The sequence below is a fragment of the Microtus pennsylvanicus genome, chromosome 13, assembly GCF_037038515.1.
Source record: "Microtus pennsylvanicus isolate mMicPen1 chromosome 13, mMicPen1.hap1, whole genome shotgun sequence".
NCBI classification, from domain to species: Eukaryota; Metazoa; Chordata; class Mammalia; order Rodentia; family Cricetidae; genus Microtus; species Microtus pennsylvanicus.
The window spans coordinates 58,026,168-58,048,895 of NC_134591.1; the positions used below are offsets into that span (position 1 = coordinate 58,026,168).

Sequence of the window (22,728 nt, forward strand, 5' to 3'; positions counted from 1 at the left end):
GGCTACTTGTTTTAACAAAGGCATTGTAAAAGGTCAACTCGTTTGGCTAGGGAAGGTCGTTCAACAAGACAACACCAAGAAGCAAAGAGTGAGGCTGGTGAGACGGCTCAGGGGGTACAGGCGAAGGCCTCCAAGCCAGAACTTGACCCCCAGACCAACACTGTAGGAGAAAACTCCAGAAAGAAGCCTTCTGACCTTCACATGCATGTGTGTCCCTCCCCACTTTCTAAGCATTAGTGGTAAGAGAGGAGTGTGTGGTTACAACTCCAACTGGTTGGGTATACTACGTCAAAAGCAGTCAGTCTGGGCTCTATCATGCTTTCCTGAAGTGAGGGGAGGGAGGGAAGAGGCTAGATCCATCAATTTGAAATTGGAAAACTGGTATCAGAGTCTGGCGACCCAAGTAAAATGGATACATGATTCTCAAGGATCTTGACAGGTAAAAGAAACAGTGTAGGCAGGAGCTGGGCTGGAGGTGAAGACAGACCAAAATAGTGGTTTTGAGTTCCCAGAAACAAAAACAACAGTAACGGGCTGAAGAGATGGCTCAGCGGTTGAGAGCATTGCCTGCTCTTCCAAAGGTCCTGACTTCAATTCCCAGCAACCACATGGTGGCTCACAACCATCTGTAATGAGGTCTGGTGCCCTCTTCTGGCCTGCAGGCATACATGTAGACAGAATATTGTATACATAATAAATAAATATTTTAAAAAGCAACAGCAATAACAACAAAAAATCAGCCATACTGGCTGAAGACAATCTTTACCCCGGCAATGCCTAAGGGGCATAATCAATCTGTGAGCTGTTATCACTCAGTGACACTCTCTCCACTCCAGGGACAGACATGAGGCTATCCGCACTGATAGGTGGCAGCAAGGAAACATTTCTGTTCTCAGGAAGAAGGGGTAATGAAACCATTTTGGCCATTAGAGCCCTGAGGGTCAACAAGGAGCACTCCTCACCGTGCAAGGTCCTCATCAAAGGAGTCCATCCGGACATTGACCTGGGCCTCCCGAGTAATGGAAAAGGAAGACTTCCCTGAGGAAAAGTCTCCTTTGTTTCCCAGCTTGTCTCGGCTCTCAGAGGTCTTCCGTGGGGGAGGTGACGAATTTTTCTCCTGGACCGCCTTGTATGCAGTCACTCGGAAATTCTTTTCTGGCACAAAGCCCCTGTGTCCACTTTCGCTCCTCTTGGCCCCTCCACGCTCCTCCTTTCTGGATCTCTCTGTGAAAGGCTCCTCCTCCAGCTCCTCCGCCTTCCTCAGCTTTTCCTTCCCTGTATGCACCAGGCTCTCCCACTTGCCTGACTTCTCTTCCTCCTGGTTTTTGCTTGCACCGGCTATAACTTTAGACATAAATTTGGGCTCATCATCAAACTCAGGTTCCTTCCTCCCCTTACTTTTGTCCTTATCTTGTTCATCCATCTCCTCCTTGTGGAAGTCAGCCATCTTTTTCTCAAAGTCATCACGAAGCTTATACCTTTTGGGTGACTGGCTGCCTCGGAAGGGCTTCTCAGTGTCAGTCTTGGAAGCAAATGGATCAGATTTCATTTTTACATCAGCATCAGAGAAGCTCCCTTTCTCTTTCAGCTTCTCTTTATCAGTATTTGTTTGTTTCTGTTCCTTATCTTTCCCATTCTCTGTTTTCTGGTCTTCCAGGTACCTAGTTATAAAAACACAAGGGAGACACACGAGAGGCCTCCTCTGAGCATCCTGTTCTACCACAGCACCTGGTCTGTTCCTGATCTGGTTTTAAGTCTCTGAGCAAGCATAGCTGTAGATTCCAGTATTATCACTTTCTACCTGGTACTTGTCTAATGATTTCTGGAAAAAAAAATCCTTCATGGATTTATGAACTTGGCATTTAAGAATCAGTGGAACTGTGCCTTACAAAAACAAAAAAAAATGTAAGAGCAAGTTATTTAGGATACTGAAAATTTTTTTTACTTACCTGTTATGTGGTCTAAGGGGAAAATAACTACAGTCTCACCCCAACTTTTACTCATTCATTTAAAATCTGCTTTCAGCAAAGTTAACAGAATGTTCAACCTTGGACTGTTTTGATTTATACAACTCACATTTGGAAATACAAGTCTCAAAGAGACTTCAAATTTGCTTCAAGTCACCTAGAAGATCTACATAATGAAATATACTGTGAACACATAAAAACAAAATACTTGTTAATAGGGGAAAAAGTATGAAGGTGGCAAAATTATTACTCTAATGGAAAAGCAGAAACCAGACTCCAATCTACATTCAGTCCTAGCAAGGAATAAAACGTACACTGCAAAGCAAATTCAAATTGCATCAAAGTACAGAATTTGAACATATGCTAATTATGAGCAATGTTAAACCTAACTACATTAATGAACATGACAAAGAACCAAGGGACCAGAGAATGTGCTAATAAGAGTAAAGAATAGAAGGAGGAACCTCTTGCTCTCTCTCTAGACTAAAACATGGTCCTGGCATCTTTCCTGTAACATCCCACTCTATCCAATCCACGCAAGAACAATTCTTATAAAACTTACCATACCCTCTTATAGGGCAGCACACCCTCTCCTAATATGAAGCCTGGGCGCTTCTACAAGGGCATACGCCCACCCACCTTGTGCTTTAAAAAAACAAAAACAAAACCTCTTCTAGACCACGCCTTGGACTTTCCTATTTTGCCCAGTCTCCTTGGTGTGTCACTCTTCATCATGATGGACCGATGCACACAAACATGGCAGATAGTGGATCCTAGAGGTCTACAGTTCCAATGGCCAGTCATGTTGGCAAAGATCTGTTTTGGTAGCTAACCCACAAACCCCTACTGTTTTCTGGCTCAGACTGGTAGAATTCAAGACAATTTTTTTTTTTTTGGTTTTTTGAAACAGGGTTTCTCTGTGGTTTTGGAGCCTGTCCTGGAACTATCTCTTGTAGACCAGGCTGGTCTCGAACTCACAGAAATCCGCCTGCCTCTGCCTCCCGAGTGCTGGGATTAAAGGCGTGCGCCACCACCGCCAGGCTCAAGACAATTTTTTTTTTTTTGGTTTTTCGAGACAGGGTTTCTCTGTGGTTTTGGAGCCTGTCCTGGAACTAGCTCTTGTAGACCAGGCTGGTCTCGAACTCAGAGATCCACCTGCCTCTGCCTCCTGAGTGCTGGGATTAAAGGCGTGCGCCACCACCGCCCGGCTCAAGACAATTTTTTAAATGTAAAAACATTACTACAGGCTAAAGAAACTTATGCTGTAATACAAGTTCAAGAAAGCTAGAGTTAAGTTAAAGTTTTCCTGGGCAACTCTCATGTAGGCTAATGAAAAGCCGAGAAAACAGGAATTGCCATACTACCATTATTCAGAGGTCTAACTCGGGTGTTATTACAACTAAGCTGCTGGCTAGGGATAGCCACTTGGGGATGGGAAAAATGAGATACTTGCCTTTTTGTGTATGCCGCTCCTCCTGAAGCAGCATTCTCGTCTTTCTGAGATGAACCATATGTAGAGCCAGTGGCCGGAGGACTCTTACCCACGGGGCTCTTTTTAGATGGACTCAAAGATCCAGAGCCATGGTCGAACTGACCTTGGTGTGTTCCAGACTGATATCCAGCACCACCTGACATAGATGAGCCCATCTGGGATGTATTAGAAAGTGGAGGACTAGGTTTTGGCACAGGGCTAGGGCGCGGTGACCTTCGCCTAACCACCACAGACTGGAGGGGGCTTTTGAGAGCTGGGCTTCTCTCCCGGGGGCTCAGATCAGAAGCCGAGGCCCGTGACGCAGAACCAGTGCTATAGGTAGTGGCATCTGGCCATGGCTTTGAGCTCTCAGACCCTTTCATATCTTGAGATGCACCTCCAGAAAATGTCTGCTCCTTGGCCTCATCTCCCTGGTTATCACCGGCTGCCTGAGATGGCCTGCTATCCTTAGAAGAGGACTTCTTCTCTTTTGTAGACTTGCGCTTAGACGATTCAACCCTGCTGTGGTTGGAGGATGACCGGGAGGATGAGGAGCGCCTTGACCTGTCAGAGGATGATTTATCAGAGTTCCTAGAATGGCTTCTGGACCGTGGTGAAGGGGACCTTCTCTTTGGGGACCGGGACCGGGACCGGCCTCGACGAGGACTGTAAGCTTGCCGGTAGTTCTGCCAATTGGACCGGTAGTTTCCATAGCCACCTCGGTTATACTGGCCCCACGGATAAAAGCCTCGGTTTCGCCCACGGAAATAATAGGGCCTCCGATAGCCTCTGTTGTGGCCTCTGAAATCTCGATTCTGATACACTCGGGGGTGATTCCTTTCTCTGTTATGAGCTGGAGAATACGATCTGGAACGAGACCTAGAACTGCAGAGGAAGGAAATGGGGAAAATGTTTTTTTTACATGGCATTTAAAAAATAACTGCCAACAAAGGTAACACTGCATTCCCTACTGTTCAGTATCATTTATTTTCAGTTTTGTTTTGAAAGCAAGAGTACAAACTTAAACATCTAATTTTTTTCTTTCAATTTTGTAAACTAAATAAAGACACAGACACAGGAGATATAGCTGGTGGAGCTGGTGCAGATGATCTCTGGCTCTAACACTCTGGTTCCAACACTCCCATCCTAGTCGTCTTCTCAGGTTAGGACAAATGTCTTAAAGACCCGAGGCTGTAAAAGCACAATTGTAACAGCTGACCACCAAACAAAAAGCACAGCTATTAAAAAACTTGAAAGAACCTGCTAAAATCAGATCAGAAAAACATGAACCACACTAATCTTGTACTAGAACTGGAAATCATCTAAGTCAAATTTCTGGGGCCGAGCTTTCTGGTTGTGCTGAGACACCACAAGAGGGCACTTATCTGACCAGCCAGCATCAAGCCTAAGGACTAGAGCAATAGAGGCAAGGAAAAGGTCCTTTCATACAGAACTCAGAAGGAACCAGAGTCCACTGACAGAACTATAGGGGCTCATAAGAGACTAACATGTTCAAGAACATGAAGCTGTGGACAACCCGGAGCCATAAAAAAAAAAACAAACGGCTGGTTTTATATAAAAATTTGACACAAGCTAGAGTCATCAGAGAGGAAGGAGCTTCAATTGAAAAAATGCCTCCATTAAGATCAGGCCTGTATGGTATTTTCTTAATTAGAGATAAATGGGGGTGGGACCATCCCTGGGCAAGTAGTCCTGGGCTCTGTAAGAAAGCAGGCTGACCAAGCCAATAAGCAGCACTCCTCTGGTGCCTCTGCATCTGCTCCTGCCTATAGGTCGACTCTCTTCAATGATGAACAGCGATATGGAAGTATAAGTCAAATAAATCCTTTTCCTCCTCAATTAGTAACCCTAACTAAGACACCCTGTAAGTCAAAGATAAGGGCAATGAGCGCCAAGTCTGACAACCTGAGTTCCACTTTCAGGCTGATCTAATCAAGAACCCACATGGTGGAGAGAACCAATTCCCACAAGTTGTTCTCTGATTTCCATATGTGCAAAACACACGTGACAAATAAAAAAAATGGTTTCTACAAATTCCAAGTCCCTCCCCCCTTTCTTTAAGAGACACACAGTCTCACGTAGCCCTGGCTGGACTTGAACTCCCAGAGAATCACCTGCTTCTGCCTCTGAAGTGTTATGATAAAGGGCATTTGATAAGGTTCTTGAATACCATTTATTCTGCCAATTATTATATTAATATCACAAGAGAATACTGCAAAAATATTTTCCCAAAATATATAATGTCTTCAGGAATAGCATGATCAAAGTATTTTGAATTCATGTCTGAAAACATAATGAAATCCATTATTTTGTACCAATTAAAATAAGAGTCTAGATAGGTATGGTAGTGCACACTTATAACCCCAAAGCTTTTGAGGTGAAGGTAGGAGTATCAAGAAAAGGCAAGAATATCTCAAGACTACCCAGCAAGTTTGAAAATACTGTCAATAAACAAAAACAATGAGGGAATGGAGAGATGGCTCTGTGATAAAAGCACTTGCTACTCCTCCAGAGGACCACAATTTGGTTCTCAGGACCCACAGCATAAATTCACAACCATCTGTAACTCAAGCTCAAAAGATTTGATATCTTTATCTAGCAAGCATAGGCACAAACACAAAACAAAAACCTTCCAGTAGTTAAGTATATATGTGCAATCCTAATTACCTGGGAAGTTAAAGTAGGAGAACGTGAGTTTGTTTGAAAACAAAATTTAGAAGGGACCACGATGTCACTCATTGGTAGAGCACGTTCCTACCACACAGGGGTAGTATTTCAGTTTTTTAAAAAAATGTGACCTTTCTAATCAACTTGCCTGAGAGGTTTTGTTTTGTGCTAGTAATCAAACACAGAACCTTACACACTCTTAGCAAGCACTCTTCCATGGAGCGACATTGAGCTACGTTTGCTTTGATTCTTTAGCTTTTGAGACATGGTCAGACTAGCTTCAAACTCAAGAGATCCGCCTGCCTATGCCCCCCAAATGCTGGGATTAAAGTCATGTGCCAGGGGGCTGGAGATATGGCTCAGCGGTTAAGAGCATTGCCTACTCTTCCAAAGGTCCGGAGTTCAATTCCTAGAAACCACATGGTGGCTCACAACCATCTATAATAGGGTCTGGTGCCCTCTTCTGGCCTACAGGCATACACACAGATAAAATATTGTACATAATAAATAAATAAACAATTTTTTTAAGTCATGTGCCAGAATGCCTGGCTATAGCTAGTGGCGGCGGCACATGCCTTTAATCCCAGCAAGCGGGAGGCAGAGGCAGGCGGATCTCTGTGAGCTCAAGACCAGCCTGGTCTACAAGAGCTAGTTCCAGGACAGGCTCCAAAGCTACAGAGAAACCCTGTCTCGAACCCCATGGATCCCCAAATGCCTATGTTTGCTTTTAAAATGATAATTCTTGAGACTGGTCAGAGTTCAGGAGGTAAAGGTGCCTGTCACCAAGCATTTCAACCCATAGTTCAATCCCTGGGAAACATACAACAGGAGAGAATCAACTCCTGCAATTTGTTCTCTAACCCCCTTTAGTTCACTCTGGCACTGCTTGCCCATATACATACACACAAATAAAAGTAACACAAAATAATAGGAGCTGGACAGACAACTCAGTGATTAAGAGCATTCCTCTTGAAGCAGACCCAGGTTTCAGTCAACATTCCCATGCTGGCTCACAGTTCTCTGTTAACTCCAGCTTCAGAGATTCTGCCTCTCTTCTGGCCTCCAAGATGGTGCACAAACATACACAGACAGGCAAAACACTTATACACATAAAATAAAAACAAACCTTGAAAAAAAGTAATAAAATGATAGTCTCCTTCCCTTCCTTTATTCAAAATCAACTTGCTTTGCAAAGCCTCTTACTCGCGGCAATTCAAAGTAATGAATATTAAAATATTAAGTGGTAATTCCAGAAATAACTCTTTAGTGCTCCCCTGTTTGTCTGTATGTGGGTCTGTGCATGCCACAGTGTACAATGCGTGGGAGCTCAATGACAACTTGAAAGAGTGAGTTCTCATCTTCGACTTTGTGGATCCCAGGGATAAAATTTTATCCTCAGGCTTGGCACCAAGCTCCTTTATCCGCTGAGCCGCCTTGCCAGCCCAATTCTTTAGTATTTACCATGTTTTAATAGTTTTTATTGTGGTAAATTGTTATTAACATTCTCTTTCTGTTGTAAATTAAGCTTTATGATAGTACTATGTATAGGGATGAGGTCTAATACCAGGCATACAAGGAGTCAGTATCCCTGGAGAGCTAATTGGAGAATAGAATGATAGTTTTTTTTTTTTTTTTTTTTGGTTTTTCGAGACAGAGTTTATCTGTGGTTTTGGAGCCTGTCCTGGAACTAGCTCTTGTAGACCAGGCTGGTCTTGAACTCACAGAGATCCGCCTGCCTCTGCCTCCCAAGTGCTGGGATTAAAGGCGTGCGCCACCACCGCCCGGCGATAGTATTTTTTTTAAGATTTATTTATTTATTAAGTATACAGTGGTCTGCCTGCATATGTCCCTGCAGGCCAGAAGAGGGCACCAGATCTCATTACAGATGGTTGTGAGACACCATGTGGTTGCTGGGAATTGAACTCAAGACCTTTGGAAGAGCAGCCAGTGCTCTTAACCTCTGAGCCATCTCTCCAGCCCCAGCAGATAGAATTTTACCTTCAATTTAAAGGTAAAAAAGAATTGGTTTTCTAGTTATTACCCAATGTTCTTAGATGCACCTACACCATGAAGAATAACTAGCAAAGATGCATCTAATTTTTGCTTAATGGCTGCTATTTAAGCAAAATTTAAAGTCAAGAATAAAAACTTACCTTCTATATTTTTCATTCAGAACCAGTAAAAATTAAGAAAAGAAAGGAAAGGCAGATGTAGGCTATGAAAATATAACAGGACCCCACTGAAGGGCTCTGCTTGGAGGAGTTGATCCATCACCAGCACTAAGAAGGGTGTGATTCATGGTCCCACATTTAGGCCTACTGCTGCTTCTCTTAGCAATTACTAGAATAAGGGAGGACCTTGTGGGCACCCTGCACCCAAACCTGCAGCCACTGTAAGATGCAGAAACATGAGGCTCTGCAGACTGCAAAAGAAGTTATTTAAAGAGTCACTGAAAAGGATACAGTCTGTGCAATAAAGGGAAAAAAATGAGCTTTCTCCAATTCTGTAGAAGTCAGCAGTTAGTTAATTTAAAGGCATGGTTCCTCAAACTCTCAGGATAGATACTTTCCTTGTAGGAGAGGGAAAACAAAAACAAGACCATGAAACAGATAAGCCAGAAATAAAAAATTGAGCATACAGTGGCAAACTTATCTGTGTTTTTTTTTTTGGGGGGGGGGATTTCTGAGACAGGGTTTCTCGGTAGCTTTGGAGCCTGTCCTGGAACTAGCTCTAGTAACCAGGCTGGCCTTGAACTCACAGAGATCCGCCTGCCTCTGCCTCTACCCAGCAACTTATCTGTTTCTTATAAAGCACGTTTTCTAGGGGGAAAAAAAAAACAAAAACAAAACAAACAAACAAACAAACAAACAAAAAAACCCAAAACCTTCTGGAATCCAAAAGTCTCCTAGGTAACAAGATAGCACTTAAACTGGCTCTAGACTTACTTAACAAATTGCCTGTTTACGACACTGCTCCTTCATTTCTCAAGTCAACCACCATGCCAAATTTGCAGCATTAAGAGACAAGATCTGCCCAGAATTCCCGCTGTTCCAGAGATGGTTGGCATGTTTCGATTTGGTCTGTGTCAGTTCAATGTTGTTGTTTATCTCTGTCTGTTGAGTCATGCTTGGCTTTGAACCAATTATTAAGCTTCCATTTGCTGAATTAAATTTTAAAATGGCATCTTTCAGAACAAAATGAGCTGAAAATGAAATTTAAATCACCTAAATCAAGACTGGGTACAAAGCCTTGACATTAACCTCTTGAGGTATAAACATAAAATCAGTAGTTTTCCCTTCAATCTTGAGGCTGACTTTTCAGAGTCACTGAGATTTAACTTTGAATATTTTTTTCTTTAGCCAATTATACATTTAATGTTTAAGTGCTATAGAGCTACAGAAGCCATCAATAACAAAACTTTACTGACTTTATCTAAATAAGTTTTAAGGTCATAATAAATTTTCAAGAAAAAGATTCCAGATACTTATTAAGAGGATAAAATGATACAACAGTACCTTGCTAGCTCAATTTGAAAGAAAAACAAACTGCACAAAGATCCCCTCCAGTATTTACACCTGTGTTTCCCCCTACTCACATGAAGAGAATAATAAGCATTGTAAGTTTTTTAAATTCATCCTTAGAAGAAAATTTAATCCCAGGAGTCAAGATGAGGAGACAAAAGGATCTCAAGTTCAATGCCAGCATGGACTACATGCAACAAAGCTGCCATGCTTTCAATGAAATGAGAAACCTGCCTTAACAAACCAAGAGAACAACTGAAATGGAGATGTTTACTGACGGTTTGAAAACTAAAGGTTTTCACGATAAATTAAAAAACAATCATTTTCACATTTAGCAAAAGAAAACTGCTGGTGTTTATAACACTCACTTAAAACTTAAAGCTTTTAGTTTTAAGATGTCTTGTTAAATAAATGGTAACTTAGTGACCAGCACATTAATATATTTCCACGATCTCTGGTAAATTCCTGTCTTTTCATTGCTGATAAATGAGTTTGTTTTAAACCTTCAAAATCAAGTTAGTAAAGATAACCAGCTATATGATTTCAAGCAAGGAGTTTAGACACAAACAAAATGCTTTCTTCTAAAGAGTACTGTCAAAGGACAAGAATTAAGCAAACAGCCTGACAATGAAAACCCATCCTAACTGCCATGTGACAGGAACAGAAGTGACCAAAGTCCTTCAATGCCCAAAACAGCTCAGTCATCATCTCAACATACAAAACCATGCCCCTACCTCAGCCTGCGTTTCCTTGAACGGGAGACAGATCGGCTTCTGGACCGAGACTTGGAAAACGATCGAGACCGAGATCTGGATGCAGATCTTGAGCGAGAAGAGCGAGACCCAGACTTCGATTTGTTTGTTTTTGACATCTTGGAAGAGAGGGTTGCCGTTCAACACCTAGTGTAAGAGGGTACATTCAAATAAGCACATGAGTTACAAATCACAACTCTCTAAGCACCGGGGGGAGGGCTCAATAAAATTATTTTAAAAACCAATTCATAGCCAGGAATGTTCATGAACACCAATAATCCTAGCATTTGGGAGGAGAGGCAAGGATAGGGTGGTTTATGTAGTTACAGGCCAGTCAGAGCTTCATAGCAAAACCCCAACTCAAAAAACATAACAACTGGGCTGGAGAGATGGCTCAGAGGTTAAGAGCATTGCCTGCTCTTCCAAAGGTCCTGAGTTCAATTCCCAGCAACCACATGGTGGCTCACAACCATCTGTAATGAGATCTGGTGCCCTCTTCTGGCCAGAATATTGTATATATAATAAATAAATATTTAAAAAAAACATAACAACTTTACTCTCTCCTACTTTTTATTTTTATATTATTTGGGGCTAAAGAGATGGATAATCCTACTGCTCTAACAGAGGACCTTAGTTCAGCTCCTACCACATTCAGGGTCACAACCATGTGTACCCTCTGTCTATCTATCCATGAAGGCCAGAATAAGATGTCAAATCCCCCAGAGTTAGAGTTACAGTTGACTGCTGTGAGTTGTCCATTGAAGGTGCTAGGAACTGAACTCAGATGGGTACCTACCATAGTAAAGGCTCTCAGTTACTGAGCTATCTCTCTCGCCCAAGACTAGATTTTTATGTGGATGTTAACAATCAGAACTCAAGGCCTCATATGTCCATGGCAAGCATTTTACTGACTCAGCTATCTCCCCAGACTAACTCATTTTCTGGTCTCCATTTTTCTTGGGGGTGGAGGGGTTTTTGAGGAGACAGGGTTTCTTTGTGTAGCCCTGGATGTCCTATAACTAGTTCTGTAGACCAGGCTGGCCTCAAACTCAGAGATCCACCTGCTTCTGCCTCCTGAGTGGTGGGATTAATGATGTGCACCACCACCACCACCACCAGGCTAGTCTTCATATTTTTTAGGAGTCATACTGAGTAAGTAGTCTCAAAGTCAAGTGTGGCAGTACACCCTTTAATCACTACACTCAGGAATTAGAGACAGAGATCTGTGAATATGAGGTCAGCCAGGGCTACAAAATGAGACCCTGGCTGGGCGGTTGTGGCACACACCTTTAATTCCAGCACTCAGGAGGCAGAGGCAGGCAGATCTCTGTGAGTTCCAGGCCAGCCTGGTCTCCTCTACCTGCCAAAAAGAAAAAGAAAAAAGCAATGTGTCAATTAAAAGCATCAAAAGTAACTTGCATATTGTGTCTGGCTTTTCTATGAGTTCTGGGAAGGAATCTTGGGTTGTTAGGCCTGCACAGCAAACACTTCCCAGTGATTACTCATCTGACCTCCAGTATATTCTTAGTGCTTCAGTGTTTTGCACATAATCTATATGTGTATTAGGTGCACTCCTGGCAACTAATAGGTCAGCAAAGTGTGTCAGATGCCTTGAAACTCAGGAGCTGGAGTTAGGGATGTTTATGAAGAGGCATCAAGTGGGTTCAGGGAACCAAACTGGAATCTTTTTTTTTAGAACACACTTTCTTTTTTTTCCCTTTTCTTTCTTTCTTTCTTTCCTTATTTATTTATTATGTATACAATATTCTGTCTGTGTTTATGCCTGCAGGCCAGAAGAGGGCACCAGACCCCATTACAGATGGTTGTGAGCCACCATGTGGTTGCTGGGAATTGAACTCAGGACCTCTGGAAGAGCAGGCAATGCTCTTAACCTCTGAGCCATCTCTCCAGCCCCAAAACTGGAATCTTTTGTAAGAACAATAGTGCTCTTAATCACTGAGCCATTTCTCCAACCCCTCCCTGAGATATTATCAACAAAATCAAATTATATGATCTGCCCTATCAAAAAAGGGGAGAGAACTTTCAATGACCACACTAAAGGCAGTACATAGACATTCTTGTCATACTAGCTAGATAACTGAGATATGGCTGAGGCTATATATTGTTCAGTCTGTACACTGGCTGCCTAACACATACAAGGTCCTGAGTTAAATCTCAAAACCAAATAAAACGCGAGTATGATGCTGTATGCTTGCCATCCCGATACGGAGGAGACAAATAAGAGGATCCAAAGTCAAATAAAGGTCACACCACCTGGCCTGTTCAGGACGTGTCTAAAAAAAAAACGTGAGACCCTATTTCAAAAAACGAAGGGAGGGAATGGAAAGAAAGGGGAAGAAAAACCACCAGCTATAAAGTTAAAACAACACTCCCTATTTGTGCTATTTGTCTCAGGGTGGCTAAGGTAGGAAAGCACAGCTCAGGTGTATTTTAAACATGTTTACTATTTTCTTCATTTCTCCCGAGAATGAACTCTCCAGAGTAAAAGGGAGAGGGGAAACAACCTTAAGAACAGCTGTGACGATCCATCTAGGGAACACTTTCAAAGACTCTGAACCCCACATATAATCAAGAAGCAAATTACAGATCTCTCTTTGACACATCTATTAAATGCCTCATATGCTATTTTGTACTAAAATCAGCAAAAAAGATCTTTCAATTTATAGAAAATATTCACACCTGCATCAAACACTTTCCTAAAGGGTAGGAGTAATCCTTCTGGTAATTTTACTGCTGAAACAACTTAAAAGTTTTAAAATCTGCATATGTTATAAAAACAAAATTACTTAGGAACTAAGTTTTAAAATACTTTTTTTTTTTGCTTGTTTTTGAGATTTTAAAATAGGATCTTACTATGTGGCCCTTGCTGGCCTGAAATTACAAGATCTCCCTGCTTCTGCCTTCTGGATACTGGGATTAAAGGTATAATAGCTATTTATTTATGAAAATTGGTTAAGATTTGCTTTCAAATAACCAATGGATACATATATAAATATTTAAAATAATCTAGCACAAGGCATGGTGGCAGAATGTCCAGGTTAGCTCCTATGAGGCTAAAGCCAATAGGATTCTGGGTTTGAGGCCAATATGACAATCTCTTTCTTCTAAACTTTAAGCTCATTTTACCTGTACTGTATGGATGTACTTTCTCAAGTAAATAAACAAAAAAAATGAAAGGAAAAATATTTACATCCATACAGAGTCAACAATTAAGGTTAAGAGCACTGGCTGTTCTTCTAGAGGTCCTGAGTTCAATTCCCAGCAACCACATGGTGGCTCACAACCATCTACAATGAGATCTGGTGCCCTCTTCTGGCCTGCAGGCATACATGAATGCAGAACACTGAATACATCATCATCATCATCATCATCATAATAATAATAAATAAGTTGGGCTGGAGAGACCGCTCAGTGGTGAAGACCACTAGGTGCTCTTCCAGAGGACCCAGGCTCAAATCCCAGGACCCACATGGCAGCTCACCACTGTCTGTAACTCCATTCGGGGGATCTGACACCCTCACACCAAAGTACAGCAGATAAAATTAAATGAATTATTTAAAAATAAATAACAAGTCTGTCACAATAAAGGCTGGAGAGAAAGCTCAACCATTAAGAAAACATACTGCTCTTGCTGGGGACCAGGGTTCAGTTCCCAGCTTACACACTGGACATCTCAAACTTTACAGCTCCAGGGGATCAAATGACCCTGACCTCCAAGGACACCTGTATTCAGGTGCACGTATCTACACACAGACACAGACAGATAATTTCTGGGTGGTGATGCTGCACACCTTCAATCCCAGCACTTGGAAGGACCTCTCTGAGTTTGAGGCCAGGCTAGTCTACAAGAGCTAGTTCCAGAGCAGCTAGGGCTATTATACAGAGAAACCCTATATTAAAACAAACAAACAACAAATATGTCTAAGCATTCTTCTCATTCTATCAAGACTCAATGAACACTTTTTGCCCTATGCATGCCTTTAAGTTTGAAAATATAGAAAACAAAACTGGTAAGTTCTCTGTCCCAATTACAGATAGAAAGCAGCTGGTTGGTGGTGGCACACACTCTTAATCCCAGTACTCATGAGGCAGAGTCAGGCGGATCTCTGAGTCTGAGTTCAAGGTAAGCCTGGTCAATAGAGCATACCAGGATAGCCAAAGCTACACAGAGAAAACTGTGTCTCCAAAAAAAAAAAATCAAAACACAGGCAGTGGTGCACGTCTTTAATCCCAGCACTCAGGAGGCAGAGGCAGACAGATCTCTGTTGAGTTTGAGGTCAACCAGGTCTACAAGAGGTAGTTCCAGGACAGGCTCCAAAGCTTCAAAAACCAAAAAATAAAATAAAAAAATAAATAAAAATCAAAACAAACATAGAAAGCTGAGAATAACCATTTCTTGCTCCACCCAAAGGAACAGAAAATAATAAACAGTCAGTCAGTTCAATTTAAATTTAAAAATTTAAACTGCATAAAGTGTCTGGTACATAGTGCATTTTTTTAAGTTTGTTTTGCCTGTATGTTTGCGTATCAAATGCATGTCTGATGCCCTCAGATGTCAGAAAAAAACATCAGATCCCCTGAAACTGGAGTTACAGATGGTTATGAGTTGCTATGTGGGTGCTGGGAACTGAACCCAGGTCCTATGCAAGAGCAGTAAGTTCTTAACTGCAGCTCCTGGCACCTAGTATATCTTAAACTATGTTTTGCTTTAGGACGTCCAGAGGGCATATTCATAAACTTCCTCAGATTTCAAGAGATTTTATTGTCATTTACTTCTGTTTAAGTAATAAGTGATCAGATATCTTCTTATACAATACAAAGTAAACCGCTATGTTCTTTTATTGGCTAACCTGGCCAGTGCTACAGTGAAGAAATATAGGAGACAAGACCTGTATTATCAAGATAAGTCAAAAAGGTCTTCAATGTAAGGCAGCGGTGGAGGCAGCACACACCTTTAACCCCAGCACTCGGGAGGCAGACAGGCAGATCTCTGAATGAAGCCAGCCTGGTTTGCAGAGGTCAGTCAGGGCTATACAGAGAAACCTGTCTTGATAAACTAAAGAAGAAAAAAAAAGGGGCTGGAGAGATGGCTCAGCGGTTAAGAGCATTGCCTGCTCTTCCAAAGGTCCTGAGTTCAATTCCCAGCAACCACATGGTGGCTCACAACCATCTGTAATGAGGTCTGGTGCCCTCTTCTGGCCTTCAGGCACACACGCAGGAAGAATATTGTATACATAATAAATAAATAAATAATTTAAAAAAATCTGTGATGCTGTTGGGGGGCAGAAATCAACATCAAGCTGAAGGGCATTCATTTAAAACTTTCTCCCTACAAATCCCAGTGTAAACAACTTGTTTTCTCTTGAGAATTTACTTGATACAAAGGGTCTATTAAGATCATGCTCCATCTATGCAATTAATGTTTCATCAGTAGGGAAAGAGAACGAACAACAAAGCTGGCAGTTAATCTTTGACTCACCCCAGAGGCTCCTTCCTCTCCTGTCCCTCAGAGTGACGGCTATTTCAGTATGTATTGTAAATGAGTATGCATTACCAGTGGGAATATTTTCTCAATTCTTAGAAAAACTTTGAGCTTTTCTAACTAATGGCTTATCCCTTCCAGTTCTTATTATTAAACTAAGTTGGCAGCCAATTGTTATAGTAACCATTTTTTTAAATTAATTCATTTCCCCCAACCCCGTGTGTGTACATACGCTCATGCACAGATGCCTACAGAGGCCAGAACAGGGTGTTGGATCCCCTAGAACTAGAGTTACAAGTAGTCTGCCCAATATGGGTACTGAGAACCAAATTTGGGTTGACAGCCAGTCCTCTGGAGAGCAGCAAGTGCTCTTAACCACTGAGCCATTTCTCCAGCTTTACCCATTTTCTAAAAACTGTCACCAGAGTAGGACTCAGTGGTTCAAAGCCAGAGTCCCAGCTACTGGGACTAAGTTGTCCTGGAACTCACTATGTAATCCTCTTTCATCCCCCAAGAGCTACCACACTCAAATACAAACCTAATCACTAAGAATTTTTCAAATTACAGGGCTGAGCATAGCGGTTTATGCCTTTAATCCCAGCACTCAGGAGGCAGAGGCAGATACACACATCTCTGAATTTGAGGCCAGCCTTGTCTACACAGAAGTTTTAGGCAAGCCAGGGCTAAAAAGACATGGTCTCAAAACAAACACCAATAACAACCATATAACCCGGGGGCTGGATGTTAAGAGAGCTTGCTGTGCAATCATGAGGACCAAAGTTCAGATCCCAGTACCCATTTAAGCTGGGCATCCTACCAACTCCTATAGCATCAGCTTGGGAGAAGATGGCAACAGAGGAATCACTGAGGTCCAGTGGGAACATAAAGAGCTCCAGGTTCAGAGGCCCAGATTCAAAGGAAGAGGTCAGAGCAACAGGGGAAGAAACCTAATGCCTTCTCCTGGCCTCTGCGTGTATATAGGTATGTTCAACCACACACACACACAGCATAAAACCCCTATTCAGAAATCTTCTGAATCATAAATTCAACATAATGGTGTGTGTGTGTTTTAAAACAGGGCTTCACTATAAAGCCCTGGATGGCCTGGAACATAAATGTTTTTAAAATTAGTGAGGTTATTAAGATCATTTTACGACCAAGATTTACCTTAGTAGAATTAATGATTCAACTTGAACTGCCTCCGAAAAACACCAGCAACACCACTGGCTTCTCCAGTTTACAGTCAGGGTCTAATTCTGGAATGAGAGGAAGTAATAGAATGGCTACCACACCTCAAAGATTCTATTATTGCTTGAAACCCACAGCAAAAATTCTTCTTTAGAGGCTGGAGAGATGGCTTATTTGTTGAGGGGAGGAGTTTTCCAGTGTTAGAACACACTAGCAGAGAGAGAGAGAGAGCGCGAGAGAAAGAGAGAGAGGAGGGGGAGGAGGAGGAATGGGGAGGGAGGGAGGGAGGGAGGGAGGGAGGGAGGGAGGGAGGGAGGGAGGGAGGGAGGGAGAAGAAGTACTGCAGACCAGCATTAACAGATGAACAATTTCATCAGTAATCCTAGCGCTTGGAGGGCAGAGGCAGACGGCTTTCTTTGAATTCGAGGTCAGCCAGGACAGAGTTACAGTCTCAAGCCTCCCCCTCCCACACACACAAAGGAATTCTATTTTTAAGTGGTAACTGCCTATAGTCTCAATATTTGGGAGGCTGAGGCAAGAAAATTGTCAATTTGGAGTAGGCAAAGTAATTCTATCTCCAAAAGGGGCAGCAGGGGACACACTTCACAAGATGTAACAGTACTTCAAGAATAGCCTGAATTCCCCAGGAGCCTTAAGATAGGACCCTAAATGTGTTTCCTGACCTCCACATACACTCCCTACACACAAACATGTAATTACACATTTGTTTCAGAAAAGGAAAGGAGAATGGAGACAGCTTAAAAGTCCACTAAGCACTCTTAAGAGGACTTGGGGTCAGTACTTAGGAGTTAAGAGTTCTAGATCAGTCTGGAACACAGAGCAAGTTCTAGGATAGGCTGCAAAACTCCACAGAGAAAAGAAAAACAACCAAGAGGACTTGGGTTAAGTTAAATTCCAAGCACCCAAGGGGCACTCATAACCATGTCTAAGTTCTGTTTCGGGTGATCTGGCGCCATCTTCTGGACTCCTTGAGCACTACACATAGATGGTGCAGACAAATAGGCAACCACCACACACAAAAATAAACAATTAAAAAAAAAAAGGTGGGAGGTGCAGGGTGGCGGTGGCACACACCTTTAATCCTAGCACCCAGGAGGCAGAGGCAGACAGACTGCCGAATTGAGGCCAGCCTAGTGTGTAGAGCCAGTTCCAGGATAGCCAGAGCTACAGAGAAACCTTGGCCTTTTTTTTTTTTTTTTAAAAGAAGGCTGATGAGATGGCTCAGCTGGCAAGTGTCTGCCTCAAACCCTTGGAGGCAGTTATAGTCAACTGTGAGCTACCAAACATGGGTGCTGAGACTCAAGTTCTCTCTGCCATAATATAGTCTGAACGGATCTGGAATTCACTGTATAGCCCAAGAAAGTCTTAACTCTAGAGATCACTGACTTCTGCGTGTTACTCTGACCAGCAGAATTTCCTTATTTTCAAAGTTTTGTTTCTTAAATTATCACACACAGAGACACAGAGAGAGATCAGAGAATTTACAAATGTCAGTTCTCTCCTCTCACCATAAGGGGCTTGGAGCTCAAACTCTGATCATCAGGTTCAGGGGCAAGTTTCTTTCTTTCCTGGTCACCCCTACTCTGAAAGCCAGGATTCTATACAGTTTTACTGCCTTTGGTGCTGTAGATGAAACCCAAAGCCTCCTGAAGCAATGCTGGCTTTCAGGTAATGAAACTTCCTGAACGACTTAAAGAAACACCCTCACCTCAATGAATACTCCATCAATTCCCTATTAACCCCACCTTTTTACTAAAATAGAGGGATGCCAGTTATTTGCCATTAACCTAAAAAGGGGGGGGGGCAAGTGGCGGTGACTTACGCCTTTAATCCCAGCACTCAGGGGGCAGAGGTAGGAGGATCTCTGTGAGTTCAAGGCCAGCCTGGCTAGTTTCCAGCATGGGCTCCAAAGCTACAGAGAAACCCTGTCCTGAAAAAGAAAAAAATAAAGTAAAAAAGAAAAGAAAAAAGAAACAAACCAAGGCAATAAATTTTACAGATGTGTATTAATTTTAAAAATAAAAATTCTGGCAGGGAGGTGGTGGCATGCACCTTTAAACCCAGGACTTGGGAGGCAAAGGCAGACAGATCTCTGTGAGGCCAGCCTAGTCTACAGAGAAACCCTGTCTCAAAAAACAAAACAAAACAAACAAACAAAAAGGACCCCTAATAAAATTGTCCTCAAGCACCAAAATAAATATACAAATTTTGGAGGAATGTTTGGAGAGCACTTACTTGCTGCTCTTGAAGAGAACCCAAGTTCAATTCCCACACTTACAACCATCTCTAACCGCAGTCCCAGAGATGTGGTAGGGGTCCCAGAGATGCATATAGTGCACACACATTCATACATGCAGACAAAACACTCACATACATAAAAATAAATCTTTAAAAATATATATGGTTGAGTCGGGCAGTGGTAGCACATGCCTTTTAATTCCAGCACTCAGGGAGGCAGAGGCAGGCAAATCTCTGTGAGTTCCAGGGCAGCCAAAGATAACGATAACACATAGAAACCCTGTCTCCAAATAAATAAATAAACAAATAAAAAGAAACCAACTGGAGCACTAACAATTATCAGAACCCCACTCAAGTTGAATGGTGCTTAGTCTGCAGACTAAAATACCAATCTTACTAAGTGTGACTGCTCACCTCGGTAGTCACTAACTTTCAGGAGACAGAGGCAGGAGGAAAGGCCCTACCTAGACTAATTCCAGACCTAGTCTCTAAGCCAGTCAGTCAACCTATCCATCTATCTCTAAAACTGGAGATCAGTCAGAGGTGCTAAAAGATATGAAAAACAAAGAAATAGTATTTTCAATTAGTTTCTCTCTTTTCTCAGACAGGGTCTCACTATGTAGTTCTGGCTGGCCTGGAACTCAGAGATCTGCCTGCCACTTGCCTTGGAGTGCTACAAATGAAGTGGAGAACCACCAATAGCAGCCAGGAAGCTCTTCATTCAGTTTATACAAAATGTCATCAAGCCAGGGTAATGAAGTTCGCCTTTGGGAGGCAGGGGAAGGCTGGGATCTCTTGAGTCCCAGACCAGTCAGAGATACACAATGACACTCTTTTGTGTGTGTGTGTGTGGGGGGGGGTTGAGACGAGGTTCCCTATGTAGCTTTGGAGCCTCTCCTGGAATTCACTCTATAGACCTCGAACTCACAGAGATCCACCTGCCTCTGACTCCCTGGGAGTGCTAGGATTAAAGGCCTGCGTGGGCCAGCCACCACCGCTGGGGTTGAGACCCCATCTTTAAAGGAAAAAAAGGCAAAGAAAGTGGGTGTGGTGGCAAAGGTAGAGGGTCAAAAGTTCAAGGCCAGTCTCAACTACTTACAGAATTTACGGGGGAAAAAAAAGGAAGAAATTAAGAAAGCGACCATGCCTAAGCAGTTGCACTACTTCTTTTTGATGTCACGTAAGTACTAACGTTAGTTCAAGATACACGTCTCCAAACAAAGAACTGAGTGAGCCCTGTTTTCCACAAGCTTCAAGGCATCAGCCATTTTAAACAGAATCTACACATCGAACTGTCTATCGGGACAGACTACAATACAGACAATATTTCCACAAACAAAAGTAGGAGAGGTCCGAAAAATGACAGTATGCTATACGGCTTTCCACTCAGGCCCCCCAATCGAGACGCCTATACACGGGCAACAGACGCTAAGCGATCTTCAGTTCAGTTAATCTCACTGAATCTTACAAAAATCGAACAAAGTTGTCAGCGCTATGCACTCCCATTTTAGAAAAAGAAAAACGGAACTACCTGGAAGTGTGGACTGAAATTTAAAATCAAAAGCTGGCAAAGCCCACTTTCTTGGCTCTCTCCTGTAACGTCCTTGTCATCCATATTCCCGGCAGGTTTCCCTTCAATCCATTTCACAACCTCCCCGCTAACAGTGTACTTGTACCGATGGCTTCCAACTTCTGGGCCACCAGTGTGGCGGGCCAACTACCGCCGCCAAGCTCCACCCATTAAGGCTCAGAAGGGTAAAGAAAATGAAAAGCTGCTTAGGTGTGGAACACAACTGCTTCTTATGAGCAGGACTCAAGCCAAGTGCCACCGGAACCCAAGTCAGCTTCACTTGCAACCCAAGGGGAAAAGTGGGAACACCATTTTTCCGATGGGAAGTAAATTTGGATTATGCCTCTGGGCCACACGGCAGAAGGGGAGGGGAAAACACACAAGAAACGGAAATATTAAGATTTAGTGTATATCCGCCACATGCGCCCTGGAAGACAGAACCAGGCCAATCGAGACTAGGTGGGGGAAGGGCGTTTAAGAGTTCCCGGAAAAACAATTCAAATAATGGGGTTCGTCCGACCAGGGAAGGGGAAAGGTGGAGTTGGTGGAAGGCGTCCCTCCCGCAGAGTGCAAAGAAGTTGGCGAGCGGTTCTAGAGAGAAGACGGCCGGAGCCTGGCGGACTAGGCCGGAGCGGAGGGAAGCGAGGAAGGGCGGGGAGGGGGAGGAGTCGAGCGAGCAGGCCCGCTCAGAGCAGGCCCCAGCAGAGCGCGGGGTAGCCGCCGCACGCTAGGCCTTACCCTCGCCGGGACCCAGCCGCCGCCGAGAGAAGAGAAAAACCCACAAACACGGGGACCAGGCGAGGTGTCCTAACTCTCATCCGCCGCGGTCACGCACCTGGACCCGCCGAAGCGACGACTCGTCGCAGTCTCGCAACGGCACAACCGGCCCGAACCTCGCCCCCGCCCGACAGCGCGCCCCGCGTCCCCGCTCTCCGACGACGGCGGCTACCGCCTCGGTCCGCTGCCTCCTGGGAAATGTAGTCCTAGAGTCATCTCTCCTGACTCACCAGACGGCTTCTCGAACTTTATTTCCCAGAAAGCAAAGCGAACGTTGGACCCGCCGCTTTGCGTCACGCGCCCGCTGATCGAAGGTCACGTGGGGGGCTGCGCTGCGTCCCCTCCCCTCCCCCCCACAGCCTGTGTGGCCCTGAGGAAGAGGGAGGGAGGTGGACGGAAGGGGCGGGGGCCTTGCTGACGCCACTGCCCCCTCCATTTTGGAGCGCTTTCTCGGGAGGCTGAAGCTGGGCCTGAGCCCGACCCACTCGCCCTCCTCCCTGCTTCCTCGGGACTTCTTCTGTTTCTGGCTGGTGGCCGCCAGGCGACTTGGCTTTCATTCTCCACCACGCCTTCTCCCGCTTTGTGACCTTGAACAAATCGTTTAGGTGTAAAGTGAGATTCGTAATTCATGTTTCACAGAGTTGTTGGGAGGCACTTAATGAGCACCACGAGTCCCAAAAGCACAAGGGAAAGTGGAGAAGAGTTGTTTTGATCGTGTGACCTCGGGGGACTCGGGAGCCCCGCTGCACAGCGCTCTCTCCAACAGCCGCCTCCCGATCTCGCTTCTTGACCGTGTGAACCCGGAGAGGTTTTTGTTTTGTGTTTCGATTTCAGAGGCAGGGTTTCCCTGTGCAGCCCTGGCTGCCCTGAAACTACCTCTGTAGACCAGGTCGACTTCGAACTCACAGAAAGATCCGCCCGCTTCTGCCTCGAATGTTGGTACCTTTTGAACAACAAACGGCCTGGAAAGTGAATTCCTGGAGTGTTCATTTCTGATGATGTTTGGTTTTTGAGATAGGGTTTCTTTGTGCA

The 22,728-nt window shown here is 43.6% G+C and overlaps 1 protein-coding gene across 8 annotated transcripts in view; it reads right to left on the reverse strand.

Annotated features, from left to right (window-relative positions):
- The window catches only part of Thrap3 (thyroid hormone receptor associated protein 3), a 33,243-nt gene extending 11,353 nt beyond the window's left edge, over positions 1 to 21,890 (reverse strand). For 2 of the 8 annotated variants that reach the window (XM_075945843.1, XM_075945839.1), the window contains exons 1-5: positions 21,755 to 21,859; positions 17,070 to 17,158; positions 10,382 to 10,546; positions 3,421 to 4,323; positions 963 to 1,661 (exon numbers count right to left, since the gene is read on the reverse strand). In XM_075945843.1, the coding sequence (XP_075801958.1) occupies positions 963 to 1,661; positions 3,421 to 4,323; positions 10,382 to 10,518 (1,739 nt within the window). In that variant the 5' untranslated portion in view covers positions 10,519 to 10,546; positions 17,070 to 17,158; positions 21,755 to 21,859. Of the gene's footprint in view, positions 1 to 962; positions 1,662 to 3,420; positions 4,324 to 10,381; positions 10,547 to 17,069; positions 17,159 to 21,657 lie in introns of all 8 variants that reach the window. The other 6 variants (XM_075945844.1, XM_075945840.1, XM_075945846.1 and 3 more) reach the window with 4 other exon arrangements.
- Between the last annotated feature and the right edge of the window lie 838 nt (positions 21,891 to 22,728).